Here is a 13,474-nt window from a genome sequence, read left to right as displayed (position 1 = left end):
TTTGTTGTTGTCTGTTGTTGATGATGAATTACAATAAATACATTTAAATATAAGCCTATGTTTTAATTTTTCTGTTTTCTATTACAAGAGGTGTGTGTTTTTTTCTTTTATGAAGTTCGAAGGGAGGGGGTTCGTTTTGTATGCAGCAAATTTGAATAGTTCGTGAATACGTTTAGCAGGCGTCGGAAGGGGGATGGGAAGTAAGATTTATTTACTGATTGTTATCAATAATAATAATAATTATAATAGTAGTAATAATAATAACTTTTAGTAATAATAAAGCGCTTGTTTTGTTTTTCTTCTTCTTAATGTTGGTTTTTTTGGGGAGAGGGGCGAGGAGAGAAGGTCGTTTGTTTTTTGTCACTTAATCATCAATCAAATAATGTTTTGTTATGTGTATGCTTAGAAATGTAGCCTTTGTTTTGTTTATATCTTCTGTTTGTTATATATGAGTAGTCACAGTCATTAAATATATATAAATATTATTTACTTTTTTTTTAGTTTACACAGCGTAATTTGAAAAAAAATGTTTTCTTTAGAGGTTTTTATTTATCAAGCAATTTCTGGAGATTTTTTTCCTTTTGCGGTATTTGGTTTTCTCTTGTCTTTATTAATGGATAGGCGACGACGGACGACGGCGACAACAACGTCGACACTATGGTGTCATTGTTTAAATAATGAAATAATGTGTTTATCTTTGTTATTAATTTACTTTAGTTTTAGTTTCATTTTTTTCTTTTGTTAAATTTGCCTTTTTGGAAGCCATTTTTGTTTTACTTAATTTTTTGTTGTTCTTTATTTACTCTACTCTAAAAGTACCAAAGTTTATATCGCTAATGTTGTTGTTGTGTTTTTTGTTGGATTTTTCATAAAACTCTTATTTGATTTAAATTGTTGTGGTTTTTTTTCTTTATTTTTGTGTTTTTTTTTTCTTTGTTTTGCTTGTAAGTTAAGAAGTTTAAAAAATGAAACAATATTTTAACAAAATAAACAATACAACAAAAAAGAAAAACGAATAAAATTAATTAAATATCTATATACTCGTTTAGACAGTCTCTTTAATTTTTTGTTTTTTTTTATAGAAATTTTGACAAGGACTCGTTTGCCGTTATTTTGTTTTAACAATTCTGGCATGTTTTCAAAACTTATTGCTAAGATAAAGTGGGGGGGGGTTGAGGGGTAGGGAGCAGCTGTAGTGCGTTAAAGCTGACTGTACTTAAATACAATGGGGTTTTTTCCAAAGAAAACAACTACTAAAACAGGCAAAGGAGAGCAAAGAGGAGCGAGGACACTTAGCTTAGGACAAAATAATGTTCTTAAATTTAAGAAAAAATGACTCTATTTAAAATATGAGTTTAGTACTTTTTGCAAAACTTACTTTAAACAAATTTAGCATAACGTAGCGAGCGAGAGAGAGAGAGGAAGGTTGGGTAGGCTACAGGAAGGAGAATCGTTCAACATTAATTCATTCATTACATTACTTTACTTGGTTTCTTCTATGTTAAATTAAAATACTCTATGTATTAGTTGATTGTTGTCGAGGGAGAAGCAAAGGAAGCTGCTGTGGTGACATTGGTTTGAGGGGAGGGTCCAACAGACATATTTGTTAAATGGGGAGGCGGATACATTGCAGGACTATTAGTGGCGGCCATGGATACATTGACAGGATTCATGTATTGATGCTGTTGCAGCTGTTGCTGGGGATGAGGGTGGTGATGATGATGATGCTGCTGCTGTTGTTGTTGACTAACAGCTGCCGCTGATGTTGTAACAATTGTGTTATTGTCTGGTACATCCATGGACATCATTGAGGGGTCTATGTGCTGATGATGATGTTGCATTTGCTGCTGTTGTTGTGGGGGTGACAATTGTTGTTGGTGATGTTGCTGTGGGGCATGTATCTGTTGCAGCTGATCGTGGGGCACATACATAACATGACCAGCCAAAGGATCAGAGGCCACCATTGGCACCGTCACAGTACCCGTTAAACCCAAGGCTGCTGTTGCTGCAGCAGCATTTGTAGGCAGGGGTGAAGATATAGTCGAATTGATTTGGGTTGGATTATGGGCACGCATCATCATGGCCGCTGCTGCCGTTGTTGCAGTATCACTATCGGCCACCGACCAATTCCTTTCCATTTGTTGCAATGTTGTCATATTTACGGCTGGACTATTTGTGGTTGATGTTGTTGTGGCTGGTGGGTGTTGTTGTGGTTGCTGTTGCAGCTGTTGTGGTGCTATTGGTACTACTCCACTTGGCAATGTCTTTGTGGTCATCATTATGGCATTATTATTGTTGTTGTTATTATTACTATTGTTGTTGTTATTGTTAGTATTACCGGCAATTGTAGTGGTGATATTGGCACTACTACTTACCCCCGGTTGCTGTTGTTGTTGTTGTTCATTAATTGTAGCACTAAATGTCCTTTCTTGCGCTCCATATTCACCAAATGCAGCACCACCCTCTGAAAATGTGCTACGCAATGTCTCCTCCAGTAGAGCTTGAATCTTATCCTGATCCTCAATATGTACAAAACCTAAGCGTACCAATTCTTGTGTCAAATCAGCAGCTGTATCATTCTCGGTAACATCACACGATAGCTGACGATTCATTTTATCATCCATACGCAATAATATGGTCATTAATATGTCATTGCTGCCCTCCTTTAATTTCTTAACACTACACATCATATTGACAATGCGTCGTGATTCAATATCTACAGGTTCAGGGGTGGCAGATTTAACTGAATCTGCCCGTTCCGGTGAGGCGGCCCTTGAACGGAAATGTGGTGGTTTTTTACCACTAAACGCAGTCAGAGGATAGACGCCATATTTAACATCCTCTACGAATTTTTCCAATTTATCAGCTGAGGGTACATCCGATAGGCGATATTCTCTAATGTAAGCTTTGGGGCTGGCTTGGCCTTGGGCCTCGCCACCACCAGCGGCTTCGCCTTCCCCGGCGGCGGTTGGTGATTCAGCATTTGTCTGCTGTTGTTGTTGTTCGTCCTCTGTTGCTTCAGGATTTCGAGAAAATTTTATATAAGCCATTATCACCTCGGGTCGATTGTAACGTTGCATCATGCCATCGATAACAGTTTCCGAGAACATTGTACGATTCGATGAGGAGAATATCAGACAATGGGCAGCCAGTAATTTCAGTGAATGCACCTATTAATGAAAATGGAAGAGAAAATCAAACTGTCAGTACAAAAAATATTCCGATGTCAGGCAATTAATTAGAACATATTTGTGAAAGATGTAGATTTTGAAATGTTTATTGGACTGTAATGCAATTTTATATAACACAAATTATGGACTCAATTACCCGCAATTTTAGGTAGACCAAAGATCAGTACTCCTTTCAGGTACCTCCTCCACAAGCAACACTTTGGGGATAAAATCCAATCTAAGACCATTTCTCATATCGTAGAGAAGTTTGAATAACGGCTAGTCCTTGTGATCATCCTAACGAGGATATAATAATAATTGTTCCACAAACATCCTAGATGGGACAAGGGAGACTTCTCTCATATCAATGAGTGCACCCCGATTCATATTAGCTCAATGATATGGGACCTACTGTTTATCTCCGAGTTCGAACGGCGTGTCTTAAGACACCACTTGTAGAGAAGTTTTACATGGCTGAAATACTAAGGAAATGTCGCTAACATTACTGAGGAGTATTTTGACACCGTTGAAAATTGTTTGATGTTGCTTGGCCGGGGAATCGAACCCACGACCTTCAGCGCGCAAGGCGGGTGTGCTTTCCTTTCCTACCATTGCACCACGGTGGCACCCCAACGAGGGTATATACACATTAAATTTGCCTTACCGGAAATAATAAATTTGGGCTCCAAGTATGCTGGGACAAAATCCGACAATTTGGCGTCGATTTAGCCCTGCCCATCCAGCTGACTGGTGCATACGATAACTCTTGAATAAAACAACCGAAATGGTCTAAACTTTTTACTTCGTAATATTTTGTCCAAACTTATAGTTAATTCGAAGATAGTCCACAACGGTCGATTCCTTTGGGTACCTCCCCAACAAAAGTTCATAATTTCAAGAATGGAGCTCACGATAACTGTCAAAAGTCTATACTTTGCACAGCTTCCTTAACAAGCTTTGGGATACGTCTCCTACTTGTCCCATACAAAACAGTATCAGGTGCACTGTTTGAACGATTAAAATCTATTGTCAATGAAATAATTCGATTATATCAATGTGGCTTTAGACCTAACAACTACCACCAATCTATCAGATCTGCACCTATTTATCATGGGGAAGACTCAAAAGAAACAAATTGATAGCTAACACCTTATTGTCGACTACAAACCACCTAAGCAAGTAAAAGCTTTCCATGCAAATTATTATTTTTTTTTTTTCAAAAATTCCACATTTTTAAACAGTTGTCATAATAAAGGTGGAATCACTTAATTTACTTAATATTAAGCTTGTAATTTATTACAAGCATCCATCCACCTCTCGCTCTACTTGATTATTGTAGCCACTGGCTGGCTGACTGGCCTTTGGATTTAATTCAATTACTAATGAAGGTTAAATCAGTTGATTTCTTTCTTCTTTTGTGAAAATAAAAAACCCTGAGTGACAGTAAGAGAGACAGTTCACATTAGGGGTCATTTTATTAAAAAGTTCAATGGCAAAAACTATTTGTGGCAAATATGTGTATAATAACTGCTACTATGAATGCCTGCCGGCCCCATGCTTGGTGGTCGTCGTAGTAAAGAATAAAAAAAAACTAACAAAATAATCAATGCATCTTTGGGTACAGTGTGAGAAATTGTGATAAGAACATGGTACTTACATGTTATGAGGAAAAATAAGTGGAAGTTACCACTCACAGCCCGTATGGTCAGGGATATATTGCGATGTGATATGATTGTAATGTGACATAAAGCACTTTTTCTTTCAGAAAGGATCTACAGAAGCATAGTTTCTTTAAGAAAGGATCTACAGAAGCATATTTTCTTTAAGAAAGGATCTACAGAAGCATATTTTCTTTAAGAAAGGATCTACAGAAGCATATTTTCTTTAAGAAAGGATCTACAAAAGCATATTTTCTTTAAGAAAGGATCTACAGAAGCATATTTTCTTTAAGAAAGGATCTACAGAAGCATATTTTCTTTAAGAAAGGATCTACAGAAGCATATTTTCTTTAAGAAAGGATCTACAGAAGCATATTTTCTTTAAGAAAGGATCTACAGAAGCATATTTTCTTTAAGAAAGGATCTACAGAAGCATATTTTCTTTAAGAAAGGATCTACAGAAGCATATTTTCTTTAAGAAAGGATCTACAAAAGCATATTTTCTTTAAGAAAGGATCTACAGAAGCATATTTTCTTTAAGAAAGGATCTACAGAAGCATATTTTCTTTAAGAAAGGATCTACAGAAGCATATTTTCTTTAAGAAAGGATCTACAGAAGCATATTTTCTTTAAGAAAGGATCTACAGAAGCATATTTTCTTTAAGAAAGGGTCTATAGGAGCACACTTTCTTTCATAAAGGGTCTATAGGAGCACCCTTTCTTTCATAAAGGGTCTATAGGAGCACCCTTTCTTTCATAAAGGGTCTATAGGAACACTCTTTCTTTCATAAAGGGTTTATAGGAACACTCTTTCTTTCATAAAGGGTTTATAGGAACACCCTTTCTTTCATAAAGGGTCTATAGGAGCACCCTTTCTTTCATAAAGGATCTATAGGAGCACCCTTTCTTTCATAAAGGGTCTATAGGAGCACCATTTCTTTCATAAAGGGTCTATAGGAGCACCCTTTCTTTCATAAAGGGTCTATAGGAGCACCCTTTCTTTCATAAAGGGTCTATAGGAGCACCCTTTCTGTCATAAAGGGTCTATAGGAGCACCCTTTCTTTCATAAAGGGTCTATAACAGCACCCTTTCTTTCATAAAGGGTCTATAACAGCACCCTTTCTTTCATAAAGGGTCTATAGGAGCACCCTTTCTTTCATAAAGGGTCTATAGGAGCACCCTTTCTTTCATAAAGGGTCCATAGGAGCACCCTTTCTTTCATAAAGGGTCTATAGAAGCACCCTTTCTTTCATAAAGGGTCTATAACAGCACCCTTTCTTTCATAAAGGGTCTATAACAGCACCCTTTCTTTCATAAAGGGTCTATAGGAGCACCCTTTCTTTCATAAAGGGTCTATAACAGCACCCTTTCTTTAAGAAATGGTCTATAGGAGCACCCTTTCATTCATAAATGGTCTATAGGAGCACCCTTTCATTCATAAATGGTAAATAACAGCACCATTTATTTCAAAAAAGGACCAGAAAATGGTTTCCGAAAAAGTCCATAGAAGCACCCTTTATTTCCGAAAAGGACCATAGAAGCACCCTTTATTTCCGAAAAGCTCAATAGAAGCATTCCTCCTTTCAGAAAGGGTGTATAGAAGCACCCCTTCCACCAGAAACCTATTCTATCAGAAAGGGTCTATAGAAGTAACCATTCTGTCAAAAAGTGTCTATAGAATTATACTTTCTTTCAGACATGATCTACAAAAACACCCTTTCAATCACAAACAGCCTTTCATTCACAATGGGCCCATAGAATCACTTTTTTGCAAGGGACCATAGAATCTCCCTACTTTACGAAAAGGTCCAGAGCAGGAACCTTTCAGAAAGGGTCCATAGAAGCAACGTTTCTATCAGAAAGGGTTCATAGAAGCAACGTGTCTATCAGAAAGGGTCCATAGAGGAAATCTTTCATTCAACAAGTAAAAAAGTAGGTATCAGTCGGCTTTGCCGACAGAGATAAACCCTCAGCCTGTGTATATTGAAACAATTTTTTCCCCAAAAAATGTATTTACGGGGTTTTAAAAATTTTGGGCTTTTGAACCGACAAAAATGTTGATTAGGATTAAAGATCAAAAGTTTTGCGGAGGAGATACTAAAAGGAATGGATCGACATTGACCATTATGGAAGTGGATCTGCAGCCACTACATATGGTGCCTACGGGGGTTTAACACCCTTCGGGCTGTTTGCTCAAGAAGTATGGACTTGCCCCTGAAAAAAACTTTTACCATCGTAATTGAGGCAGCGAATGCAAGTTGCTTCAACAAAAATCAAAGTGATTCGATAACAGGTCTTAAAGTGAACTTATCCGAAATTTTGTGTGGGAGGTACCGGATGGAGTGGACAAATATAGTCCATATTTGAACCTGATCTATATCTGGTAGATATATTAGGATGTGTAAAGTATGGACCAATTCGGCCACTCCCTTCAAGAGTTACCGTACGAACAATTTTTCCGAACATTTTTGAACTTTTGCGGGGGAGGTACCTGAGGGAGTGGACCGATGTGGCTTATCTTCGAACTTAAACTATGTTTGGACAAAATATTACTAAGGCCAAATGTTGGACCGAATCGGCAGATCCGTTCTAGAGTTCTCTTGCGCTCCAACCACCTCACGCGGTGTCATAGGGGCTTTTTGCAACTTTCATGCTATTTTCTCAGAAAGTATAGACTTGCCCCTAATGAAACTTGTACAGTCGTATAGGGGGTAGTGAAAACAAGTTGCTCACACAAAAATCAAAGCTATTCGAGAGATGGTCCTAAACTGAACTTTTCCGAAATTTTGTGTGGGAGGTACCAGAAGGAGTGGACTGATTGAGTACATATTGAAACCTTATCTAAGTCTGGTACACATTTCAGAATGTACAATGTATGGACCAAATCGGTTACTCCCTTCAAGAGTTATCGTGCGCACAAATTTTCCGAACATTTTCGAACTTTTGTGTGGGAAGTACCGGAAGGAGTGGACCGATATAGCCCATCTTCGAACTTAAACTAAGTTTGGGCAAAATATTACGAAAGCCAAAATTTGAACCGAATCGGTTCATCCGTTCGAGAGTTATCGTGCGCTCCAGCCAGACAGACAGACAGACGGACTGACATTGCTCAATCGACTCCAAATTGTTTGAAACACATTTCGTCCAAACATACTTGGGGTCTAAAGCCATTATTTCGGTGAGGCACATTTTGCCCGTATGAAAGTGTATATACCCTCGTTAGCATAAATGCTGAGGGTATAAAAAGGGTCTATAGAAGCAATCTTTTTTCAGAAAGTGTCCGTAGAGCAGGGGCGAGCTTCTTTGCTTAGATCGTATAGTGAGGGCGCCCACTGAGTTGTTTTTGCATTTGCTTCTCTCTCTCACGTACAGTGTAAATGAGTGAAACAAACAAAAACATAATGTGGTTGTTGCTTTTTTCACTCATACGTTCATACATGTCTTCGCTTTGGTTGTATTTCTGTGGTCGTCGCTGCCGTAGAGGCAACCTTTCATTCACAAAGAGTCCATAGAAGTAACCTTTCTATCAAAAAGGGTCCATAGAAGCAACCTTCCTATCAGAATGAGTCTATAGAAGCACCCTTCCATTCACAAAGGGTCCATAGAACATTTTTTCAGAAAGGGTCTATAGAAGCACTTTTTTCAGAAAGGGTCTACAGAAGCACCATTTCATTCGGAAAAAGTTAACAGAAGCACCAATTCATTCGGAAAAAGTTAACAGAAGCACCATTTTATTCGGAAAAAGTTAACAGAAGCACCATTTCATTCTGGAAAAGTTAACAGAAGCACCAATTCATTCGGAAACAGTATACAGAAGCTCTATTTCATTCGGAAGTAGCCAACAGAAGCACACTTTCGTTCGGAAAGAGTCAACAGAAGCACGCTTTCTTTCGGAAGCACGATTTCATTCGGAAAGAGTCAACAGAAGCAACCTTTCATTCGGAAAGCGTCGATAGAAGCACACTTTAGTTCGGAAAGAGTCATCAGAAGCACCCTTTCTTTTGGAAAGGATCAACAAAGAACCTATTCTTTCGGATAGAGTCAATGGAAGCACACATTATTTTGGAAAATTAAACGGAATCACCCTTTTTCGGCAAGAGTTAACAGAAGCACGGTTTTTTCGGAAAGAGTCAATAGAATCACCCTTTCTTTTAGAAAGAGTCAAACGAAGCACCTATTCTATCGGAAAGAGCCAAGAGAAGCACCATTTCATTCGGGAAGAGTCAACAGAAGCACGCTTTCTTTCGGAAAGCGTCGATAGAAGCACGATTTCATTCGGAAAGAGTCAACAGAAGCAACCTTTCATTCGGAAAGAGAAAAAGAAGCGCCCTTTCTTTCGGCAAGAGTCAACAGAAATAGCCTTTCTTTTGGAAAGATTCAATAAAAACACCCATTCTTTCAGAAAGAACCTATAATATAAAATCACCCTTTCTTTCAGAATGGGCCTATAATATAAAATCACACTTTCTTTCAGAAAGGGAATATAAATGCTCCCTTTCTTTTAAAAAATACCTATAGGAGCACCCTCTCTTTCAGAATGGACATTTAAAACCAGCCTTTCTTTCAGGTCCTAAAGAAGAACTTTTCTTTCAGAAACGATTTATAGAAGTGCCTTTTCTTTCAGGAAAGGTATGGAAGCGTTCTTTTTTTAAAAAAAGGAAGCACCCTTTCTTTCCAAAACACAATGGTGATGAAGTAAAACATTTTCGATGGAGACAAAGCCCATATCTCGGAAAGGACTTCCTCTCGGAAAGCAATGTGTCGTTGTGATCAGGACAACAAGAACTACCTATAATAAATTTAAAATTTAACCCGATCCGAGAGGTACCATCAGCACATCCTTAAATGGTTTCCTACAGTGTATGCATATCTTGTGTGTTACATGCTTATGTTGTTGTTGTTTTTTTTTTCTTCTTCACTTGCGCGGCACTTGTGAACTGTTTGTTTTGCAAGCAAAGCATGCTGTCTTCGTGTCTACCGCAGTGTGAATCATTTACTTACTTTCTGCTGTATGAAACAACAAAATTACACAAAGTCTGACTAACACACACACACCACACTCAAATACATTGCATACCCCTCAATGTAACATACTTTTAGGGGATCAATAATATTTCGTCGCTGTTTCGTGTAAAACAACTGTCTAAATAACATCTAATTTGTAGGGAGATAAATAACAAAGTAAAAACCGAGCCAAGGGAGACTTCTCTCAAGGGAGACTTGAGAGAAGTCTCCCTTGTCCCGTATGGGATGTTGTGGAACAATGTTTTTTGTTTTGTTAAAAACCGAGCCAAAAAAGGATATAAAATTCAAAGTTACGCTACATGAGTCAGTTAGTTTCTCCCTTTTTCCAACAAACATATGACGGCAGTATAGAATATAAAATTATTAGCAAGCTTACAGCAGTTATAAACAACAAGGACATATCATTTTAGTCTAGTGAATCACACACATTTTCTAGATACGAAAGGGATTCGTGTGGTGGCACAACTCATTTGCCTTTATACATTTAATGGTTGCTACTCCTCAAGCACATTTTAAAGCATATTGTTGTTATTGCTTGGTAGCCCCATTGACAATGACACCTTTCACAATTTCTCTCTTTAGTTTTAAAGAGCCAAAGTGTGGAGGTGCTAATGAATCGTTCGAGTGATTTTAGTAGCAATAGCCTAAGGAAAAGCCTAAAGGCACACCACACTATCCATCCATCCCAGCAAAATATTGTTAAGTGTTGAGCTTTATTAGTCAGTCAATGTCCTACTTTATAAATGGTCGTTTTTTTATTAAAGTTGCTGTGCATGTTTGGTCCCTCGCTGTTGTTGTTTTGTATCTTTATTTCTTTGTCACCGCCCTCGTCTTCTTCATCGTCGTATATGAATAAAATACATAGCACCGGCAGGCAGCCAGACACTCTCCACTAACTCACTCACTCACCAAAGACTTGTACAAAGACACGATCAGAATGCACAAAGCATAGCAGGCACCAACAACGACGACAACAACATCAACATCAGCACAATCAAGCAAGACCAACCAACAGACAAACGGACAGACATGGCAAATGGATAAAAATATTCAAACAATTACTCACTCACCTCAAATAGTAGCGGATGAAAAAGTAAATCACTGGCTTTAGGCCTCTCGGAACGATTCCTTCTCAGACACTTATAGATCAGATCTCGTTGCAAATCATTTTCCAAACTATTGATGGTCCTTAATATTGTCTCCTCGTGAATTGTGGTGTTCGGTTCGCTATTTTGTATTTCCAGTGCGGCCATTTCCAGGGCACACATACCAAACGCATAAATATCAACGGCAGCCGTTAGCTGGCGGACTGCACCATATTCGGGAGCCATAAAGTGTAGGGCACCATGTTCAACCGCTTTGTGCTGCTGCTGTTGGCGGATGCTATGATGGACTGCATCGGGCACCACAGTCCCGATTTTGACCAGCCCATTGTGCTGGATGAAAATGCTATCACAGGTTAGATTGCCGTGGATGATGGGCGGTACGCAGGAATGCAAATAGTTAAGCGCTGAAAGAATTTGTGTACACCAACGTCGCCAGGCCTCCAAGGGGAGACGTTTGGAGTTACGTTTGGTGCGTTTAAGGAACTGTTTTAGAGAACCCGACGACATGAATTCCGTTATGAATATCACTCGCGGCCTTTCCGGATTTTGTATGTCTGTCCAGTAGCGGTGAAACTTGACAATGTTTTGGTGGTCAAGTTGCAGGAGATTATCAAAGACCTGACGCATTTTTTCCTCTTGCGATTTGAGTTCCTGTATACTGCTGTATTGCAACTCGTTCCAGACGACTTCAACACCCTCTTCGGTGTCCATAGCCAGATGGACACAATCGATGCCGGGTATGTCACGTTGATCGACTTCCTCGCGCCGCTTCAACCATCTCCCGCAAGGAGACTCTTCAAGAATTTCACTTTCATCCTCCGAGTCGTCACCCGATTCGCGAGGCGATGAATCAGCTGCCATATTGACGGCATCTGCTGATGAACTGGAGGTTGCTGTCGCACCAGAGGCTATTATCTGGGGTGGTGTGTGCTGTTGCTGCTGTTCAGCACTTCCCCCACCACCACCACCGCCACTATTGCCACCTCCAGCACCGATCTGAGCTTGATTACCGGACATTGACAGTGGTTGCGGCAAAACGCCTCCACTAGCTCGGATTTGAATTCTAAGCCGGTCTCTTCCTCTCCGCTGCTACAGCGCCTTTGTATGTGTTTGCCGACAACTCTTGGCTACCTTCTCTCGCACTCTCTTTGGATATGTTGTTGTGTATTTGCAACCTATTGTTGGATAGTGGATAGTGCTGGGCTTGTACTCTCCACCTCGTTAGTTATCGTCGTTTAAAATTTCACTGAATGTGTCGACTAGTTTTGTTTAATTTTCTTTTTTCCCCAATCGTTGGCCTTGATTTGAGTCTTTGTTATTTATTTTCTTGCCTTTTCTGCCGTTCAAACTGCAGTCTCCACTGCCCCCTTTTTATTGACTCTTGATGGGTTTCTGTTTGTTTTTTCTTCTTTTTTGCAAAAAATAATAGGAAAAACCTTTACTCGATCGGTTGGTTTTGGTTATTCGCGTTTTAATCTCTTCCTCAAGACGTTGTGTTGTTTTTTGCCACTTTTGCTCTTCTTGTAGTTGTTGCTTTTTTCACTACTGTTTAAGGCGTATGAGTGTTTTTTCTTTACTTTTTGTTTTTGCTTCTTTAAAAAAAGTTTTTTTTTCGCTCGTACTTTTCACTTTGCTGTCGTTGTTTTGTCGTATTTCAATGCAAATATTTTCCCATTTCACACTTGAATTGTCTCTATTCCCTGAAGGAATCAAAGAGGACCAGATTCATCATTAACTATTTATTAAAATTAATTAATAAATTTAATTGCGAATTTTCCCAATACGAATAGAAATCAAACACAATTTCAAGAAGTGGGCAAAACTAATTTGCAATTTGACTGAAAAATAGATAATTTTGTTTTGACGTTTCTCTTTGCACTCCAGATACTGTGTGTTTTGACGTTTCTTTTTTGGCTTCAAATTCGCCAATTTGACGTTAAGCCCAATGTTGTCAATTTAGATGAAAAAAAGGGAATAAAAAACGATGAAACGGTTCGGTAACAACGAAGTTTAGTAATGCCTTGTTCAGACTGACGGTGTTTCGCTCTCTATTAGTTGTTCGACCCCAAATTACGATGTAATTACTTCATTTCCCATACAAAATATTGAGAACGAACAACGATTTGTGTACATTGTTCAATTTAAATTACTCTCAGAACGACGATAAAATATGTCCCATCTCTAACAAATGACAGAATTTATCGAAAAAAATAATTATGACAGGAAAAATACAAAATTTAAAAATTTATTAAAAACCCAAACATTTTTAGAAAAAATGCAAAATATGAATGAAAAGTAAACGGTTTAACGACTAGTATATATTCAAATCATAGCAAATTGTGTCTTCTCTTTCATTGCACTTGCATTTCTTGTCCATCGTTTCAAATTCGCATACAAATTTAGAAACAAAAATCAAATGCCTGCCGGAAAGTCTGTATACCAAAAAGTTATTTTGGCAGGTCTCTCTCTAGTTAATTTTTAAAATAGAAAAATTTGAAAATATACTGAAAACAC

At 38.4% G+C, this 13,474-nt stretch overlaps 1 protein-coding gene across 1 annotated transcript; it reads right to left on the bottom strand.

Moving 5' to 3' along the window:
- Positions 1 to 765: 765 nt before the first annotated feature.
- Positions 766 to 12,887, bottom strand: Madm (MLF1-adaptor molecule). Its single transcript, XM_073971617.1, has 2 exons — positions 10,925 to 12,887; positions 766 to 3,170 (listed from the first exon to the last, which is right to left on the bottom strand). The coding sequence occupies exons 1-2, from the start codon at positions 11,975 to 11,977 to the stop codon at positions 1,524 to 1,526; spliced, it is 2,700 nt and encodes an 899-aa protein (XP_073827718.1). The 5' UTR covers positions 11,978 to 12,887; the 3' UTR covers positions 766 to 1,523.
- Between the last annotated feature and the right edge of the window lie 587 nt (positions 12,888 to 13,474).

The sequence above is a fragment of the Musca autumnalis genome, unplaced genomic scaffold, assembly GCF_047663935.1.
Source record: "Musca autumnalis isolate F117 unplaced genomic scaffold, ASM4766393v1 scaffold_1, whole genome shotgun sequence".
Lineage (NCBI taxonomy): Eukaryota > Metazoa > Arthropoda > Insecta > Diptera > Muscidae > Musca > Musca autumnalis.
Note: the sequence above shows the minus strand (reverse complement) of the source record. Positions and strands in the feature narration are given on the sequence as shown.

Excerpts from the sequence above, each read along its gene's own strand:
- Madm (XM_073971617.1), bottom strand. The coding sequence starts at position 11,977 with ATGTCCGGTAATCAAGCTCAGATCGGTGCTGGAGGTGGCAATAGTGGC. Across the intron at positions 3,171-10,924 it reads TTCATCCGCTACTATTTGAG|GTGCATTCACTGAAATTACT; the intron begins GTGAGTGAGTAA and ends TTTCATTAATAG.